General features: G+C 50.3%; 1 protein-coding gene across 4 annotated transcripts in view; it reads right to left on the bottom strand.

The window, feature by feature from the left end:
* Nucleotides 1-15800, bottom strand: part of CACNA1A (calcium voltage-gated channel subunit alpha1 A) — a gene marked incomplete at its 5' end in the record, with an annotated part of 211930 nt that extends 196130 nt beyond the window's left edge. For 2 of the 4 annotated variants that reach the window (XM_080796328.1, XM_080796331.1), the window contains one exon: nucleotides 15507-15800. In XM_080796328.1, coding sequence (XP_080652454.1) covers nucleotides 15507-15799 — 293 coding nt within the window. The remainder of the gene's footprint in view (nucleotides 1-15506) is intronic. The other 2 variants (XM_080796329.1, XM_080796330.1) reach the window with 2 other exon arrangements.
* Between the last annotated feature and the right edge of the window lie 889 nt (nucleotides 15801-16689).

The raw sequence follows: 16689 nt of genomic DNA, 5'->3' as shown, positions 1-16689 counted from the left end.
GTGTCTGTCTCCCCCTACCCCAGCACCATCCTCCGTGGCCTCCCTACACTTCAGTCTCTGCTTCTCAGATCCCTCCCCCCCCATCCTGTCCCTGTTTTCCTTTCCCCCTCATTTCTTTCTCCCTCCTTTTCCTCCTCCACCACCCCTGCCCCCCCTCCCATGCCCTTTGAACATTCATTTGTCAAGTGGTTGCTCTGTGCCAGACACAGTGCTAAAGACAGAGGGAGGCCACAGCTGGGGGACAAGGGATGATGGGGCTCAGACAGGGACCTGGGGGCCACCTGCGACTCTCTCTCCCTCATTAACTTCACTATCAAACACTCCTGGAGTCACAAGTTGTAGGTCTTCTTTATGAAATATTTAACTAGGAGAAATCCAGCTGGGAGAAAACCTCTCATTTGTGGCGGCGCCAGGAGAGCAGAACATGGGCCTGCTGCTGGCATTCCACCTGGGATGATGGCAGGCCCAGGGTGCCCAAGGGGGCCACAGGTGGGGGCCAGGAAGACTCTGACACCAAGAGAGCTCACAGTTTCCCTTGGATGCCAGGTTGAAGGGGGGCAGAGGGAGAACTACCCAAACTCCAAAACCAGAATAGGTCAATCCAAGAGACAGGACCAGAGGAGCCATAGCCAAGGGTGGGGCAGAGGGGTAGGGGAAGGCAGGGGATGGGGAGTAGCCTAATGAGGACTGGAATTCCCTTTTGGGAATGAAAATGTCTTGGAAAAGACAGAGATGATGGCCACACAACTCTGTGAACGTGCTAAATATCACTGAGCTGTGTGCTTCAGAATGGTTAGTGGTTAATTTTATGTTAGGTGAATTTTAACTCAATTTTTAAAAACCATTAAAAAAAAGAGTCTCATTTCCTGCACTCCAACTGTTAGCTCTAAGGCTGCTGACCTCAATTTTAAGAAATTAACACATTTATGTAGGGAGCACTCACTATGCGCATCCCAGGCCCCCTGCTCAGCGCTTTGAACTCACAGGACCAAATGAGGGAGGGAGATGCCAGCATGTCCTGGAACTCGGGGATCAGAGAGGGTAAGTGACTTGCCCGAAGTCACACAGCTCCAACTCCAATCTACCTGCCTTCCAAGAGTTCTTAACCACCTGATGGGCTCTCTGCCAATCCTAGCTGAACTTTAGAACCACCTGGGGATTTTTAAGATCACCAGCACCTGTGGGGTGGGGCTCAGGGCATCAGCATTTCTAAAACTTCTAGGTGATTCCAAGTCTAGCCAACCTGAGGATCTCCTTGAAATGCAGATTGGGACTGAACAGATACCGGGGAGAGGTAGGGACTGAGATTTTGTATTTCTAACAAGCTCCCAGGAGATGCGGCTCTTGCATGTTCTAAACAGCATATCCTATATTCCACAACAATGGAATGTTCTAGATCTGTGTCATTCAGTACGGTAGCCACCAGCCACATGTGGCAATCTAGCACCTGAAATATGGCTCTTAAAATTGAAGGCCTGACTTTTGCTTTTTGTTTAATTTAAATTAATTTTAAGTCAATATAGCCACACGTGGCTACTAGCTACTCTACTGGGCAGCACGGGTCTATACAATCTCCAAGGAAAGAAAAAAATGGGATCTCAAACGGTTAGGAAGAAAATGGTGCCTTAAAACCTTCCTAAATAAACCAGAGACAAAAATAACCTGGAGTGTGATCCCCTTGCCTGCATCTTTAAGAATGAGAAACACTCTTCCAAGAAAGGAAGAAATGGGAGAATCCCTTGGTTCTTCTCCATCTTTCCTTCTCCAGCATTGCCCACCAGCTCAGGGCCCCTCACCCGTCCCCTTCACCAGCCTTCCCTTGGGTCTCTCCATCCAACCCCTTTCACTCCCTAGACAAAGCCACCTATGAAACAGACCTCTAGGCTCACCCCACCAGCTTCTCACCTTCCCTGCTCCCCAGAATCATGCCCACCCCCGTCTTGGGTGTCCTCCTGTCTTGGCTCAGCGCCAGCACTCTCTGCCCTCACCGTCCTGCTGTATCTCCTATCCCTACTTTACTTTTGTACCATAGCATTTACTACACTCAAACAGTGTCCTTTACCTGGTCCTTGGTCTGTCTTCCCAGCTAGAATGTCAGCCACGTCAGGGCAGCCGCCTGTGTCTGTTTGTGTCTGTCTGTGTCAGTGCCCAGACCAAGGAGGGAATAAAGAGCTTCTGCCACTTGCTAAAGCATGTACTCTGTGCCAAGCATGATCTTTGACATTCACCATCGATTTCATCCTTCCGGCCTCCCTAGGACTTAAATACTATTTTCCTCACAGACATTGTACAGATGAAAAAACTGAGGACCTCTGAACTTAGGTAGCAACCCAAAGGCCACAGCCCTGACAGAGAGAAACCACCCAGTTCTGGGTGACCTCAAACCCTGTCCCTTAACTACTCCCTTGTGCCAGCTCTTGCCCACGGGCACTCCAACTTCTCTGGAGCATGAATGCCTTCCCAGACACAACCTGAGCTTTTGCCCCTCTGGGACTTTGTCCCCTGCTGTGCTGATACCTGTCCAGTGAGGTTTCCCTACTCGCTAGATGTGTGACCTCGGCAAGCGACTTTGGCTCTCTGAACCTCAGTGTGCTCATCTGTAAAATGGGGCCAAAAATAAACCCACTGAACTCTTGGGGCAGGTATAAAGATTAAGTCAGCCAAAGTAGTCTTCACACAGCCTGAGAGTCATAAGCTCTCCAGAAAGAGGAGCTATTAACCATTGTCCAAAAGGCACAGGGTTCCCACATCCTCCCAGAATATGGCACTTCTTTGCCAGGGCTCCAGTGAAATCCAGGACATGGATGAGCAGAGGAGGGAGGAGAGGACCCACTCATCATGAATGTGGAGAATGGTCCAGTGGCTTCTCATCAAGTTTTGGGGCGAATGAAGGATCCTGTTTGGTCATTTAGAAGAGCTGTGGCTGGCACAAAAGCTTGGACAGCTTGCTCTAAATCACACGGTGGCTACTGCGCCCTGAGCCACCAACAGGGGTCCACAGAAACACAAACTATTGCACTGATGAGGGGGAACGCTAACGCTAACGCCCTTGAACAACAGCACAGCCAAACTTATTCATCGTCCGCTGGGTGCCAAGCACTGTTCTAGGTGCTGCTTGAGCCTTACCACAACCCCGCGAGGTGGACACTGATGTTATATGCATCTCGCAGATGAGGAAGAGGATGCCCAGCAGGTTAGGCGACTCACCCAGGATGATGAAGCTATAAAGAAATGCCGAGATTCTAACCCAGGCAGACTGGCTCTACAGCCCTCCCTCTTAACCACCGCGCTGGGCTGCCTCAGACCCAACACAGAGCCACAGAACCCTGAGCGTCTACATCTGGTGCATTTCCCCAGAAGATACCTGCAGAATATCTCTAGAGAAGACAGAGCAAAGACATGACCAGGGACATCATGAAGGAAATGCAAATGGCCCACGCAGACCCAGAAAATGTTCTACTACTTCAGTTCCTGAAAGTGCACATCGTACCCCAAGGGGATTCCACTTTTCGCTTATCTCTCTGGTAGAGATGAAAATCAAGGGCAAGCCAGTTGGTTCACGGAACCAAGGAAAGGGGACCTCCAGGTCTGAAAGAACCTGGACTTCCTGCTCCTTGCCATCTGGCCCCAAAGCCTGACATATGACCCAGCACTGCCATTTCCAGGACTCTGTCCTAAGGAAATAGCCGTATCTTGTCACCTTCCTGACCTCATCTGCCCCCTCTCGCCTGCCACATAGTAGGTGCTCAATAAACATTTATAAATAAATGAATTCACTGTGAATGAATGAATGCACTCCTCTCCCCACTCCCATCTCTAAGCTAACCTGCCTCAGGCACTGTCTCTTGCTTATGCACAAGGCCAGCCTGGAATGCTGGGACTAAGGGAATAGAGAACCACGGTCTACACCAACAGCACCCACCACACCAGGAGCCCAGAGAAGTGAGACACGATTTAAAAACTGGGCAACAGAAGGAGAAGGAAAGAGAAGGAAAGGCCGCAGCAGCTTTCATTCCAACATTTTCCAACTCGGGCTGAGATTTCCTTCTATATACTCATCTATATTTACATCAACGAATCTGTCGGTAGCAAGCCTGTTGCTGATCGTGTGAGATCTAAAGTTCACAGAAAGCTGGCTTAGACACCCAGCTAGGAAGAGAAACTGTAAATTCAATTTAAGTCACCCAAAAACCTGAAATCCACCCACTCCCCTCCAGGAAATCTGTGATATCTTTTACATCAGGATCTCTCAATCTCAACTCTACTGACACCTTGGGCTGGATGATTCTTTCCTGGGGCGGGGTTGGGGGGGGACAGATGGGGGTGTCCTGTGCATTTTAGGACACTCAGCAGCAGCCCTGGCTTCTGCCCACTACATGCCAGTAGCACCTTGCCCTCCACGGTCACGACAACCAGAAAGGTCTCCAGACATTGCCAAAAGTCCTTTGGTGGGCGAAAGCACCCCCAGTTCGAAAGCACTCTTTCCATGCAGCCCAGGAAAAACTCCAAACCAAATAGTTCTTTCCCTGCCCCTCCCCCATCAACTTCCTGAACTTTGAGTCACCTGGTCTCAAAATCTCTTTTACAGATTCAAAGACAGGGCAGGTGACAGTTTTCAGACTTCAGCACCTTATCTATGGCAGAATTTTATTCCGAAAATAATCAGAGCCGTGGACAAAGAGGCACCAAGATGTTCGCTGCACTGTTGTTTATAAGGAAAACAAACAAACAACTGGAGGTGGTTTCATGAAGTAGGATACATCCATAAAACGGAGACTGTCAGATATTAACAGCAGTCTTTTCTGGGGTTGCTGCCAACCCATACAGCACCACTGGGTGAATTTAAATAAGACACCCCTTTTTCAAGTTGTTAGGTCCATCTGTCAGAAAGTTGTCATAATATCTTCATTTTTCTAGAACAAGATACTAAGCTTTCATCAGCTGGGAAATTGAAATAATAAATGTACAGCTCCATGATGTCTATGAGATACAATACCCTTGTGCAATGTACAGCCTGTGCAACGGTACATGGGAGCTCTGATGCTTTCCAAGGATATCTAGTGGCATGGAAATGTGTTCACAAAAGCTTATAAAAAGGGACAGAATGAAATACATTAAAACATCTCCAGAGATTCCCTCTAGAGAGGAGAGTATACATATATTCTATATTCTTTGTACTTCAGATGTCCAATAAATGAAGAGGACAGACCTCTTGGAGGATGCAAGCCTTGCATTGAGACCTAAGTAAAGGGGAGTCAACCCCGGGGAGACAGGTGGAGAAAACAGCCAGCACAAACGCCTTCGCCTTCGAATGCAAATGAGCCGGGTGTGGGCAAAAATGGCCAGTGGAGCTGAGACAGAGCTGAACTGGCAGAGAACAGAAGAGATGAGACAAAGAGAAGACAGTGACTAGATCGTGTGGGGCTTTATAGGACAGTGATGCATCTGTAGTCTGTAATCTGTAATCTCTGGTCAGTGAGTAGGAATTGAGGGCATTTATCCAATCTGCCACTATCCACGGATGGGGTAAATTCCAAGGAATTCCACTTCCAGTCCCAGTGAGGAAATAAATAAAACCAGGTGGTCCCAGAATTTTCATCGTCTTTGTCAACAGCACCATTTATTTTCTTCATCAGTACTCAGTTAACTAACATTTATGCATGATATAGCACAGGAACTGCTGGGGGGTGTGAGGAAGGTAAAGTTCTGTCCCCTACCCTCAAGGAGCCTTCCAATTAGGGAAGTAAGCCCTAAACACACACTTTCACTGATTGTCACAAAAAGCATGCAAGAGTCATTTGGTGCTGAGAAAAGTACAACGAAGGCGGCAAGTGGAGGGACTTCGTCATCAACAACCCAATAAGAACACCAACTATCACAAACACCCAACATGGACAACCATCCTGCCAGACACACCCTTGTCTTCAACATCCCCCCAACACCCTCACCCATCTGTCCACCCATGCATCTCCTTACCCTTTGGTCCAGTGCAGTCATCTGCCCATGTACTCATCCACCCAAATATTCACCCATAGGTCATCCAACAATCTACTACTCATCCTTCCATCTATAACCCGTCCACTTACCCATCTGATCACCCACCTATCCAACACCATTCACTTTCCTCTTCTTCTCTCCCTCTTTTCCCTCCTTCCTTCCTTCATCCCCTCCCTCCATCCATCTGTCCAACCACCCACAGATCCATCCATCCATCCATCCACTCATCCCATACCAACTGCATGGGATGACCCTTCTCCCCTACAGACCAGAAACATCCATCCGTGATACATAACTTAAAAGGCTGCACTGTGGCTAGGAACAGGCCAGACGCTTAAATTTTTTTGCGTTCTAACAACTCTTCCAAAGGGAATTCAAGTCCATAAATGTTTTTGACTATTCCAGTTAGTTCAAGACCCCAACTCTCCAGGCAGGAACAGGGGCTATCTGGCTGACCCAGCCCATAGAATGAGGAGGAATCCGAGAACCAGCTTAGCCAGGCCTATCAAATGGCCGGTGTTCCATAAACGCTGGTGAATCTCAGCTGAGTCTAGCTGAAGCAAGGTTCCCAAGTACACAGACTAAAATTAACACCTTGAATTCATTCATTCAAAAATTATTTATTCCTCACGGCCGCACTGTTCAAAATAGCAAACACACACACGCATGGGCACTCACACACACACATGCAAACTGGAAACATCCCAAATGTCCATCACCCAGGGAAGGGGATAAATTGTTGTATCATCACAGAATGCAATACTAGGCAGAGAAAAGAAATGACCTACAGCTACACTCAACAGCAGATGAATCTTAGAAACATGCAATTGGGTAGAAAAGACAAGTACAAGTTCCAGAAGGCTACAAAGTTCAGAAACCAGGAAAACTAAATTTATGTCAAGGTGCATGTGATAAAACCTGTAAGAGAGGAAGGAGGGAGGGAGACACACACACAATCCAAGAGACAGCATCCAAGAGACAGGGGTTGACTTTGGGGAACGCAGTGGGAGAGGAGCAGGAGGAAAAGGGAGGTCAGAGACCACAAATGGGATTAGGTTACTGATCATGTTTAGTTCAGGGTTTCTCAAAGCCCACTCCCAGACCAGCAGTAGCAGCACCACCTGGGAACTTGCTAGACATACGGGTTCTCAAGCTCCACCCCAAACCTCCTAAATCAGAAACTCTGGGGGTGAGGTCTGGCCGCCTGTGTTTAAACAGCCCTCCAGGTGATGCCGATGCATGCTCAGGGGTGAGCACCTCCGTCCTACAACAGATGATGCTGACCCTAGAGGGCTGGGGACCACACCTGGAGGACCGCCATTCCAGTCTGTGACTTAGGTAGCTGGTCCCCCAGCGTGTCAACATCCTAGCACAATAAATAAGGAAAAACAAGTGAAAGGACAGATAATATTGAGAGCATATGGTGGACCTAGAACAAGATTAAAGCAACAGGCTCTTAATGGAAAGCACGAGAAAACACCCCACGGATATGTATTCAGTCCCAGTAGGTGCTGGGCTCATGGCCAGCGTGGTGGCCACATGAACCCAGCCCTCACTGTTGTGGGGTCCGAAGGCCATCCTTTTCACAGCATAACCATATAAACCACATGGTTTCTGGGTACAGTATCTTTTACAGTATCTCCCAGAATTCCCTGGGTGTGGGGTCGCTCTGCCCATTTTACAGATGAGGAGACTGAGGCTCCACTAGTAGGGGCTGGAGCAGAATTTTGCAGGGCGGGTCACCTATCCTGAAGCTCTGTATGCTTTGCCTCCACCCTAAGTCACCTCCCCTGTCCTGTTTTTTCTCCACCTCCACTCCTTAGTGCTATCGCTCAGACAGAAACATTCCTACACGGACTCCACGACTTGCCAAACATTTCACGGGAGCAAATGAAAGCCGGCATAGCCTCCCATGCCCGTTATCTTTAATAAGGAAAATAAAAAAGGTCAATAAGATAAAAGAGCATGGCATGTTCTAGAAAGTCAGAAGCCATGTTACCCTCCCTCCCCCCTCACTGGCAAGTTCTAGGTCTGTCTCTGTGTTCCTCTGAGACGCATCTGTCAACTTACTCTTGAAATCAGACTTAGCCCTCGTGCAAAAGTACTTGCATAAAAATACTTTAGAAATTGATTTAAAATTTTATATATATATATATTTTACACACAGACCTAAAAGGAGAACAGTACTTAACAGCATGAACATTATTTACTGGCAGGTGGGCGACGAAGCTGAGTTTCCCTCACAGCTCCGGAGAGGGGGCCCAGCCTCTGTAATAGTGTCATTCTGCGGAGGGACCACTAATTCTGAATTCCAAGTCCGACCTGAGCCCTGAGCACCTCCACAAAAGACCAGAGGATGTTCCCAGTCTGAACAGAAGATAAAAGTCATCTCCGACCCGAGAGAGACGACAAAACTTGATCTGGACTTAACTCGGAAATTTCACTACAGAGCTGGGATCTCTCTCGCATTAGCTGCCTTAAACAGCTGAAAGCACAGTTCATTCCAATAAAAAGCCCCAGCTTTTCAGAGGGGGAAAAGCCACCTATCTCCTTCTTTCCCGCATACTAGCACCATCTCTTATTCCCCTCCTCTCTCCCTTCTTGGGTGTTAAGGACTCGCCAGTAGGGTGACCAGGGTCCTGCTTTGCCCAGAACTACTGGGTTTCCTGAGATGTCAAAACCAGGACAGTCCTAGGCAAACTGGGACATCTGGTCATCCTATCCAGACAAGGACTAATGCCCAGTGGTTCTGGAAACCCAAGTTGCGGAGCCCACCCCCTGGTTCCCTCTCCTGCAATGTTCGTTGCCTTCTCTATTCTCGAGGAGGTAAGGGACAAGTGAGAAATAAGACAGACAGAAATTGGTGGGGAGGAAGTACATTCTAACCCCAAAGGAGCAGGGTTCTGCTGTTAAACACCCCACTGGCTGCCTGGGGTGACCTCAGCAACTGTCCTAAGGCATTTGGTCTCCATCCTGGGCTGGACTCTTGGCCAGCTCAGAAGAAGGAGATGGGGTGTGAGAGAGAACAAGGAAGCTCATTACATACTTTAAAACTCCCTCACCTTGTCACCCACAAAGGGAGGGATCAAGGGACAAGAACGACAATTAATTTTATCTTAGACCGAAGGGAATAGAAAATAGGTCAAGTGGGCATGAATCTTCCCCCTTTAAAGCTTCCAGAAAGAACAGCGAATACGGAACATCGGAGGGTTGCTTTAAAGAGTGCCACACTCAGATTAAGAAATCCAACCTGGCCAGTCACAGGGGGCCCTTTGCTCCCACTCGTACCCAGAGAACTTGATTTCCAGCCAAAGTTTCCAGAAAAGACCATTAGGGGGAAAAGTGCTCTCTAACGTTACAGCTTATGTATTTTGGAGCTTCTTCATGCCCGACACGACCTGAGTGAGCATTTAGCACGTGCGAACCCACTTAACCTCCCCAGTTCTCCGAGGGGAGACAGTAACCTCATCGCGCACACTGAGGCTTTGATGCCCAAAACAGCCTGGCCGGGGAGCTGCTCGAACTTGGGCCTGGCCATCCCACAGCACAGGATGCTTTCCCTCTCCTCTGTCATATTTTGGGGCACCACACCGATCCTTCCCAAAGAGCCGAGTTAGCATTCCCCAAAATGTATTAACTGTGGGGCTTTTGGGCTTTGACGATATCTGGATCAAACCCACTTTCGCAGTGCTGCCTTCCATTGCTGATGGAGGGCTTATGTGCCTTGCTACTGGGGACTGGGGAGGTGAGGTGGTACATAAGCTCCAAGCACCCACGAGACATCCCCCTAAGTCCCTGAAGAAAGACTTCACTCTCAAGAGCCACTGTCCCCCAACTTCTCGAGCACTGTAACTTCAGAGACCTTCTTTGGTTTGATAACCTCATGTACACATCCCCTTTCTGACCCCCTACCCCACTGGTCCCTTGTACCTAAAACCCACTGAAACCCTCAAATGTTGGCCTAAGGGCAGAGCAGATCTATAGGATGGGCAAATGGGTGGTGAGAGGCTTTTTCACTCACCGTAAGAACATTTATGGAGTACTTACTTCGTGCCAGGTGTGGTGGGGCTGCAGGACAAGGGTGACCGGCATGGACAGGTATGGAGCCTCACAGCCTCAGAGCTTGACTTTTTACCGTGAATGGTGCAACCAGCGCGCTCCAAATAAGAGAGTCCCTTTCCCCACACTGGAGACCCCCTTCCTCCCTCTTCCCCATTTCTCTGATGGGTACATAATACTACCATATCCAGCACTGTCTATACACTCCCACAATCCTTTACCTAAACCCTAGAAGCCAGACGTGCTTTGGAGTTTAGAATTTGGTGCTTTTAAAGAGATAATGAGGACATGAACGTAAAATGGGCACAGCCACTTGGAAAAAATAGTTTGACAGTCTCTTATAAAGTTAAAGGTATACTTAACCGTACACCCCAGCAATCTGACTCTTGGGTATTTACTTACCCGAGAGAAATGGAACATACATTCCCAATGTTCCCACTAAAACCCGTCTGCCAATGTTTATAGCGACCCTCGTCACAATCGCCCAACCTGGACACATCCCAAATGTCTCTCAACTGGGAAATGGATGAACAGACTGTGGTCCAGTCATCCCATGGAATACTACTCAGCACTAAAAAGAAATGAACTACTCATATGCACAACAAAAGGAACAGATCTCAAATGGCTTCATGAAAGAAGCAAGGCTTCAAAGGCCACATACACAGGAATTCTATTTCTATGACCTCCTGGAACAGGCAGAAACATAAAGATGGAGAACAGATCCGTGCTTGCAGGGGTCTTGGGTAATGTGGACTCAGAAAGCATTACAGGATATCCTGGGATGATGAAACTGTTTGAGATTTTACTTTTAAGTCCTCTCTCCATCCAACATGGGGCTCGAATCCACAATCCCAAGATCAAGAGTCGCACACCCCACTGACAGCTGGCTAGGCTCCCTGAAACCATCCGCTATCTTTGTTTTGGTGGTGGCTACGTGACTGCATGCGTCTGTCAAAAACTCACAGTGCTGTATGCAAAAAAGGGTGAAGTTTGCTAACTAATTTATACCTCAATAAACCTGATCTTGGGGGCGGGGGGGGGTGGGGAAGAAGGAGAAGAACAAGAAGAGGAAGGTCCCAGCATGCACCTATGATATGACCTGGCTACTCTCAGTGGAACCCACAGATCACTCACTGGCAGGGGCAATCCCTAGAATCCTGCTGGAAAAGCAAAACTCTGGGCCCCACACTAAACCTGCTGGGCCAGAGTCACCATTTGAACAAGCCAATCCTTACACACACGAAAGTTTGGGAGACACTACAAGGCATATATAACACTCCCAGTGGGGAGTGCTGGAGCAGCACAACCTGACAGAGCATATCAAACATTTCTGCGTCAAAACACCCCAAAACGCACATCATGGGGGATCAGTCAAGACTGTATGTAAAGACTATAAACTCAGGTCAGTTCCAGGTAGGATTTTACCCCTGCATGATCTGATGTTTTGGTTTCCAGAGCTTTTGGGGTTTGGGGATTACAGAGGAGGGATCACACCTTTGTGGGGAAGAAAAAAATCCCAATGGAAAAGCCCTGCTAATTCTTACTTCCCAGAATTCTGCTCTTCTGGAATTACCAGCCACGATGGTCTAGTAGAAGTTTCAGAGGGGTCACACTGTCTTGCCTTCTGTAGTAGTATCTTCTAGCACATTCTACTTTTCAGGATGAGCAGAGGGCTGATAACATGCTCCAACTTCTCCCAGGGCTCCCTCTGGTTCCCATACAGAACATCCCTCCTTTAAAAAACTAGGGAACACCAATCGGCCAATGTCCATAGGTTACCTGATGTGATGGGACTCGACTCCTCATGGAGATTGCCAGAAACACGGATGAAAAGCTGGAATCTTGCGGCCAAATCAGGAGACCGAGTGGGACAGCACACAGACCTGGGCCGCGGCTCCTACAACAGCCCCAGTTCTTACATCGTGCTCAGTGGGAGATCTGCTGGCCTCAGCAGGACTGGGGGAAGATGACATTCACATTGGCGTTTGGTAGCACATCAGAAGGAATGAGTGGCATTAAGTGGGGGCTCTGGTAAGGTGGACAGATGCACCTTATGAAGCTGACAGATTTGAGCTCCTTAGAAGCCAGCACCAGACCCCATCATGGCCGCACTGAAATGAGACTCCCCATCACCAAAAACATGGAACCAAGGTGTGTGGTCAAGACGGCCTGCTGCCCAGCATACTCCGAAAGAAAAAGGCAGCAGTGTGAGTCTGAACATCAAAGATTTCCGTTTGGGTGTTCTTGCTTCAGAAGATCCAGCTTCAAGCTTGGAGGTGCCGAGAGAGTAGGGTACAGAAGGGTAAGGCACTGCAGTGGCAAAGTGCCCGAGGGTATGGAGACTGGAAGGTGGCCCCCTCCACCAGCATGCCATGCTGGAATGTGCACGTGCAAGTAACACTCTTGGGCCCTATGGAGTGTACAGCCAAGATCACGGAACGTTCGCTTGCTCCTCACGAGACAGTGAAGAAGGTCCTTTCCATAGCCCTCGGCACCCTTAGTGGATGTCATTTCCAAATACACACCCAGCTACACACATGCATCAGAGACTGGCAGGGCAGTTTCATCCCCAGGCGCAGACCCAAGAGAAATGTTCAACCCGAGACGTGTACAAGAATGTTCCTAATGACACAATCTGGAGACTGACCAACTCACAAGTAGAGGGAACAAGTACACTGTGGTAGAGTCACACAGTAAAATGCCCAGAGCCACGAGAAGGAGCCACCTCCAACCACTTGTGGCAATCTCGATGATTCTCACAGGCATCCTATTGAGCAAAAGAAACCAAACACAAAAGGAACACACCCTGTGCCTCCCCTGACCGGAAGTCCAAATGAAGGAAAATGACCCTGTGGGCGTAGAAGTCAGAGTAGTGGTTAACCCTGTGGCGTGAGTGTTGGGGGGGGGGAGTGGAGGGGGCCTGAGGGGGGCATCTGGGGAGCTGGTCCCAGCCTCTTTCTTGTCCTGGCACTGGTTGCAGTGGTTGTGGTCACTTTGCAAACACATATTAAACTGGACTTGACTTGAGTACTTTTGCATACATATATTAGCCTTTATTCTAAAAGTTCAGAATAAGTACTGAAAGACATTATTTTAAATGGCAGAAACGTTTGGATACAGAAGCCAGCATCTGCCCTGGTACCCTGGCTCGTCGGCATTTCTCCAGTCCGTCTCTTTGTGCTGGCCCCGAGTCCCTTATCCAGCACCCCTGCCCCCAGCTCTCTGTCCTCTCTCCTCTCATCCCCCCAGCCCCCAGAAAGCTCAGACCTGGATTACCCTGCTTGGTGACAGATTGGGGGGATGGAGAGCTTTCTCTTCCAGAGTGGGGCTGTATAATGTGTTTGCTGCCTCGGGCCAAAAAGAGAATAAAAACTGTCTGCAGAGAACAAAATGCACAAACTCACAAAGCAAGAAAGCCAAAGAAAACCTAAAGTACCAGCAGAATGCTCCCAATTCACCTGCATCCCTCCCCAGAGATCCTTCCTTCTGAGAGGTCCCTGGCAATCCCCTCCCTCTCCAACAGCTCTCTGATCTGCAGGATTCAGTCTGGACGGGGTGAGCTGAGGACACAACATTAGGACTCCCACCTCCTTCCTTTCCTCTTAGAAGACTCCAAATCCAGGCTCCAGAAGGCGATCTAAAGCCATTTTCAACATGGAAACCTGTCAGCCCAGTGATTCCCTCCTGGACACCCCCTGGAGTTATTTGAGCATGCACACATTGACATCGTGCACCCTCCAAGCCCCCACCACTCCTGGGGCAGAGGGTGGGGAGGCAGGCAGAGTGATCACAAGACCCCTGAGCATTTCAGTGGGTCTTCACAAGGTTGGAACTTGGGAGGCAAAGTCCGGTCTCCCGGTTTGTGCACCAATCCAGATGACATCGTGCTTATTTGCCCCTCCAGAAAGACCCCAGCTGAACCTCCGAATCTTGACCACCCTCAAAGTAGACTGTTCACCCCAAAACCTCAGAGCCCTCTTACAATTTCAGCACCCAGAAGCCAAAAGCCTTGCTCAATTTTGAGTTCCCCTAAAAATGAATCCACCAGCCACAGAGCTCCTCAAATAAGCAACCCCAGGACCACCTGGGGCCCAGCCCTGTTGAGTATATAACAGTTGAAACCAAACACAACAGAATGGGGGCTCATCGCTGAGCCCCAGGGGCCCATGCAGCCCCGTTCATTTGTACACGGAGGGCAGCCAGTTGGAACCAAGCCAAGGAGCAGCACATTTGGGCATGGCACAGTGGCCAGTCAGCCTGGGGAGCAGGGTGCGTCCCCCCACTTGGAATCTGGGTCATGCTTAGATAACTGCTAGAAAGCCCGACTAATTACCCATCCTTGCCTGCCTACATCTCAACAGATGTTAAGCCCTCCTCAAGGTTTATTTCAAGCAGGCACAGATTTAAAGAAACACAAGGGGATCTGCATTTTGATAGCATCTCAATAGAGGAAAATGTGGTCTTCACCTTCTTCCTCTGGATCTTTGATTTAAAGAAAAAAAAAAAAAAGGCATTTACCTGCCCAGAGGTGTCCACATGGAGGCTGATTCTCCTGGTGTCCCCTCCCGGTTCCCTAGGGTGGGAGAAGGCGAATCCAACCCAAGGCCTGACACCGTACCCTAGGAAGGACCTGCCACCTCATTTCCTCTTGCCCTGTCTTTCTTATTGAAATAGTCCATCTAGGTCTTCCAGGTCAGGGCCCCAGACGCGGCAAATGGGATGTTTTCTGCACCCCAAACGATGATGAGGTCCCTGAGCAGTGGTTGAAGGAAATGGGACCAGCAGACATAGGGGAGAAGAAGTGCCCTCCAACCCACCACTGCCTTTTTCAGATGGGGGCCAAAGGCCCAGACCGGGATAGGAGCTCGGGCAAGTGCTGGCCCCTCCGTGTGAAGGCCACATGTTCTTCCACCAGCTCTTGGCCCTGGGAACCCCTAAGCGCCCTGCCCTACCAGAGCGGTCCCCTCTTCGGGGGAAGGCAGGGGTGGAGAAGCCAGTGAGCTGGGTTCGGGCTCCGGCTCTGGAAGCTCCCGTGGATTCCAGCGAGGGCCACCTAAGGAAACCCAACCAAAGCCCCCGTCGTGGTTCTCCTGACCTGGCCAGAGAGCCCAGGCCCCGGCCGAGTCCCTGCTCATTTGGGAAAACTCTGACCCATCCAGAACTGGCTCTGAAGCTCCCACCCAGGCCCCTATGACGACCCCAGGGCCCAGCCCTCGTTCTGGAATCCACTTCCCCGGTTCCCCCACCCCAAGCCTCCACGGTAGCTCAACCCAGCTCGGGGTGGAGAGATTCTCCACACTCCTCCCCGGTGCCCCCTCTCCCAGCCCCTGGAAGACCCCCCCCCTCCCATCAACCCCCGGGTCTCTCTCCCAGCCTGGAAGAGGGGAAGCGGAGGGAGGAGGGGGAGGCGCAGCTGCCGGGGTTCGCTGCCGGGTTCGGGCAAAGGATATGGCCATTCGGTGATCTTTTTGGCGTATTTTCTCACCACGTTGTCCTCGCTGAAGAGGAATAGAGACCGGTTGACCGTGAGGCAGTTCTGTCGGACGGGGATGGGGTTGTAGAGGGCCATGGTCCGCGCTCTCTGCGCCATTGACTGCTTGTACATCCTTTGCGCCCCGGGCTGCCCGCCCTGCCGGCTGCCCCCGGCTCCTCGCCCGCCTCCGGCGCCCACGACCACCCCGGCGGCTGCCCCGGAGCCTCCTCCCCCGTAGCGGGCCGGCATCTCGTCTCCGAAGCGGGCCATTCTGCAAAGAGCAAAGGGCTCCGGGTTACGCTGCGGCGAACGATGCGGAAGACGCCGCCGCCGCCGCTGCCGCTGCCGCTGCTGCCGGGGCTGTGAAGACGGCGGCTGGAGCTGCGACTGCGGAGACGCTCCACGGCCCAGCCCATCGGGCGGCGGCGGCTCGGCGCCTCGGGTCGGGGGCTCACAAGGCGGCTGCCCGGCCCCAGCCGGGGATAGCGGCTCGGGACATCTTCCTGGCTGACCCCGGAGAAGGAGGGGCGGAGGAGGGTGCGGGGGCGGGGCGCGGGGGCCGGGGAGGGGGAGGGGAGAGGGAAGCGAGGCAAAAAATAACCGAGGAAGGAATCCAGGCAATCCCCAGTCCACCCACTCCGGAGGAAAAAAAAAAAAAAAAAGACTGTTTAAAAAAAAAAAAAAAAACAACGCACACCCCCTTTAAGACGCGAACGGTTTGCAAAGGACGCCCCCCCGGGACGCAGTGGAAGCTTCAAATTCCTCCGAGGTCCGGGTCAGGCTGGCATCTTGCAAAAGGAGTGCGCTCGGCCCATTAGAAAAAAATTTTATTAAAAAAATAAAAATAAAAACCAGGTCCTTGCAGGGGGGGGGAGGGCAGCCCCCCAAATTAAAAAAAAAATCCCTCTTTCTGTTTGCTTGAGTTCCTAGACCTGAAAAAGGCTGAAAGATCTGTAGCCAAAAAAATAAAATTAAATGAAAAGAAAAAAATATTAACGGTAAGGGAAAGAAGGGGAGGGGGAGGGAAACGCTCCGGAGGGCTCTTAAGGAGTCTTGAAGCCGCAAGGTCCGGGTGATTTTTTTTTTTTTTCTTCCTGAATCACCAGCGGCTGCCTCTTCTGTTCACGAAGGAGTGTGAGTGTGCGTGTGCGCGCAGCCTT

This window comes from Martes martes (genome assembly GCF_963455335.1).
Source record: "Martes martes genome assembly, chromosome: 1".
Taxonomy (NCBI): domain Eukaryota; kingdom Metazoa; phylum Chordata; class Mammalia; order Carnivora; family Mustelidae; genus Martes; species Martes martes.
This window is presented reverse-complemented; position numbering and strand designations above follow the sequence as displayed.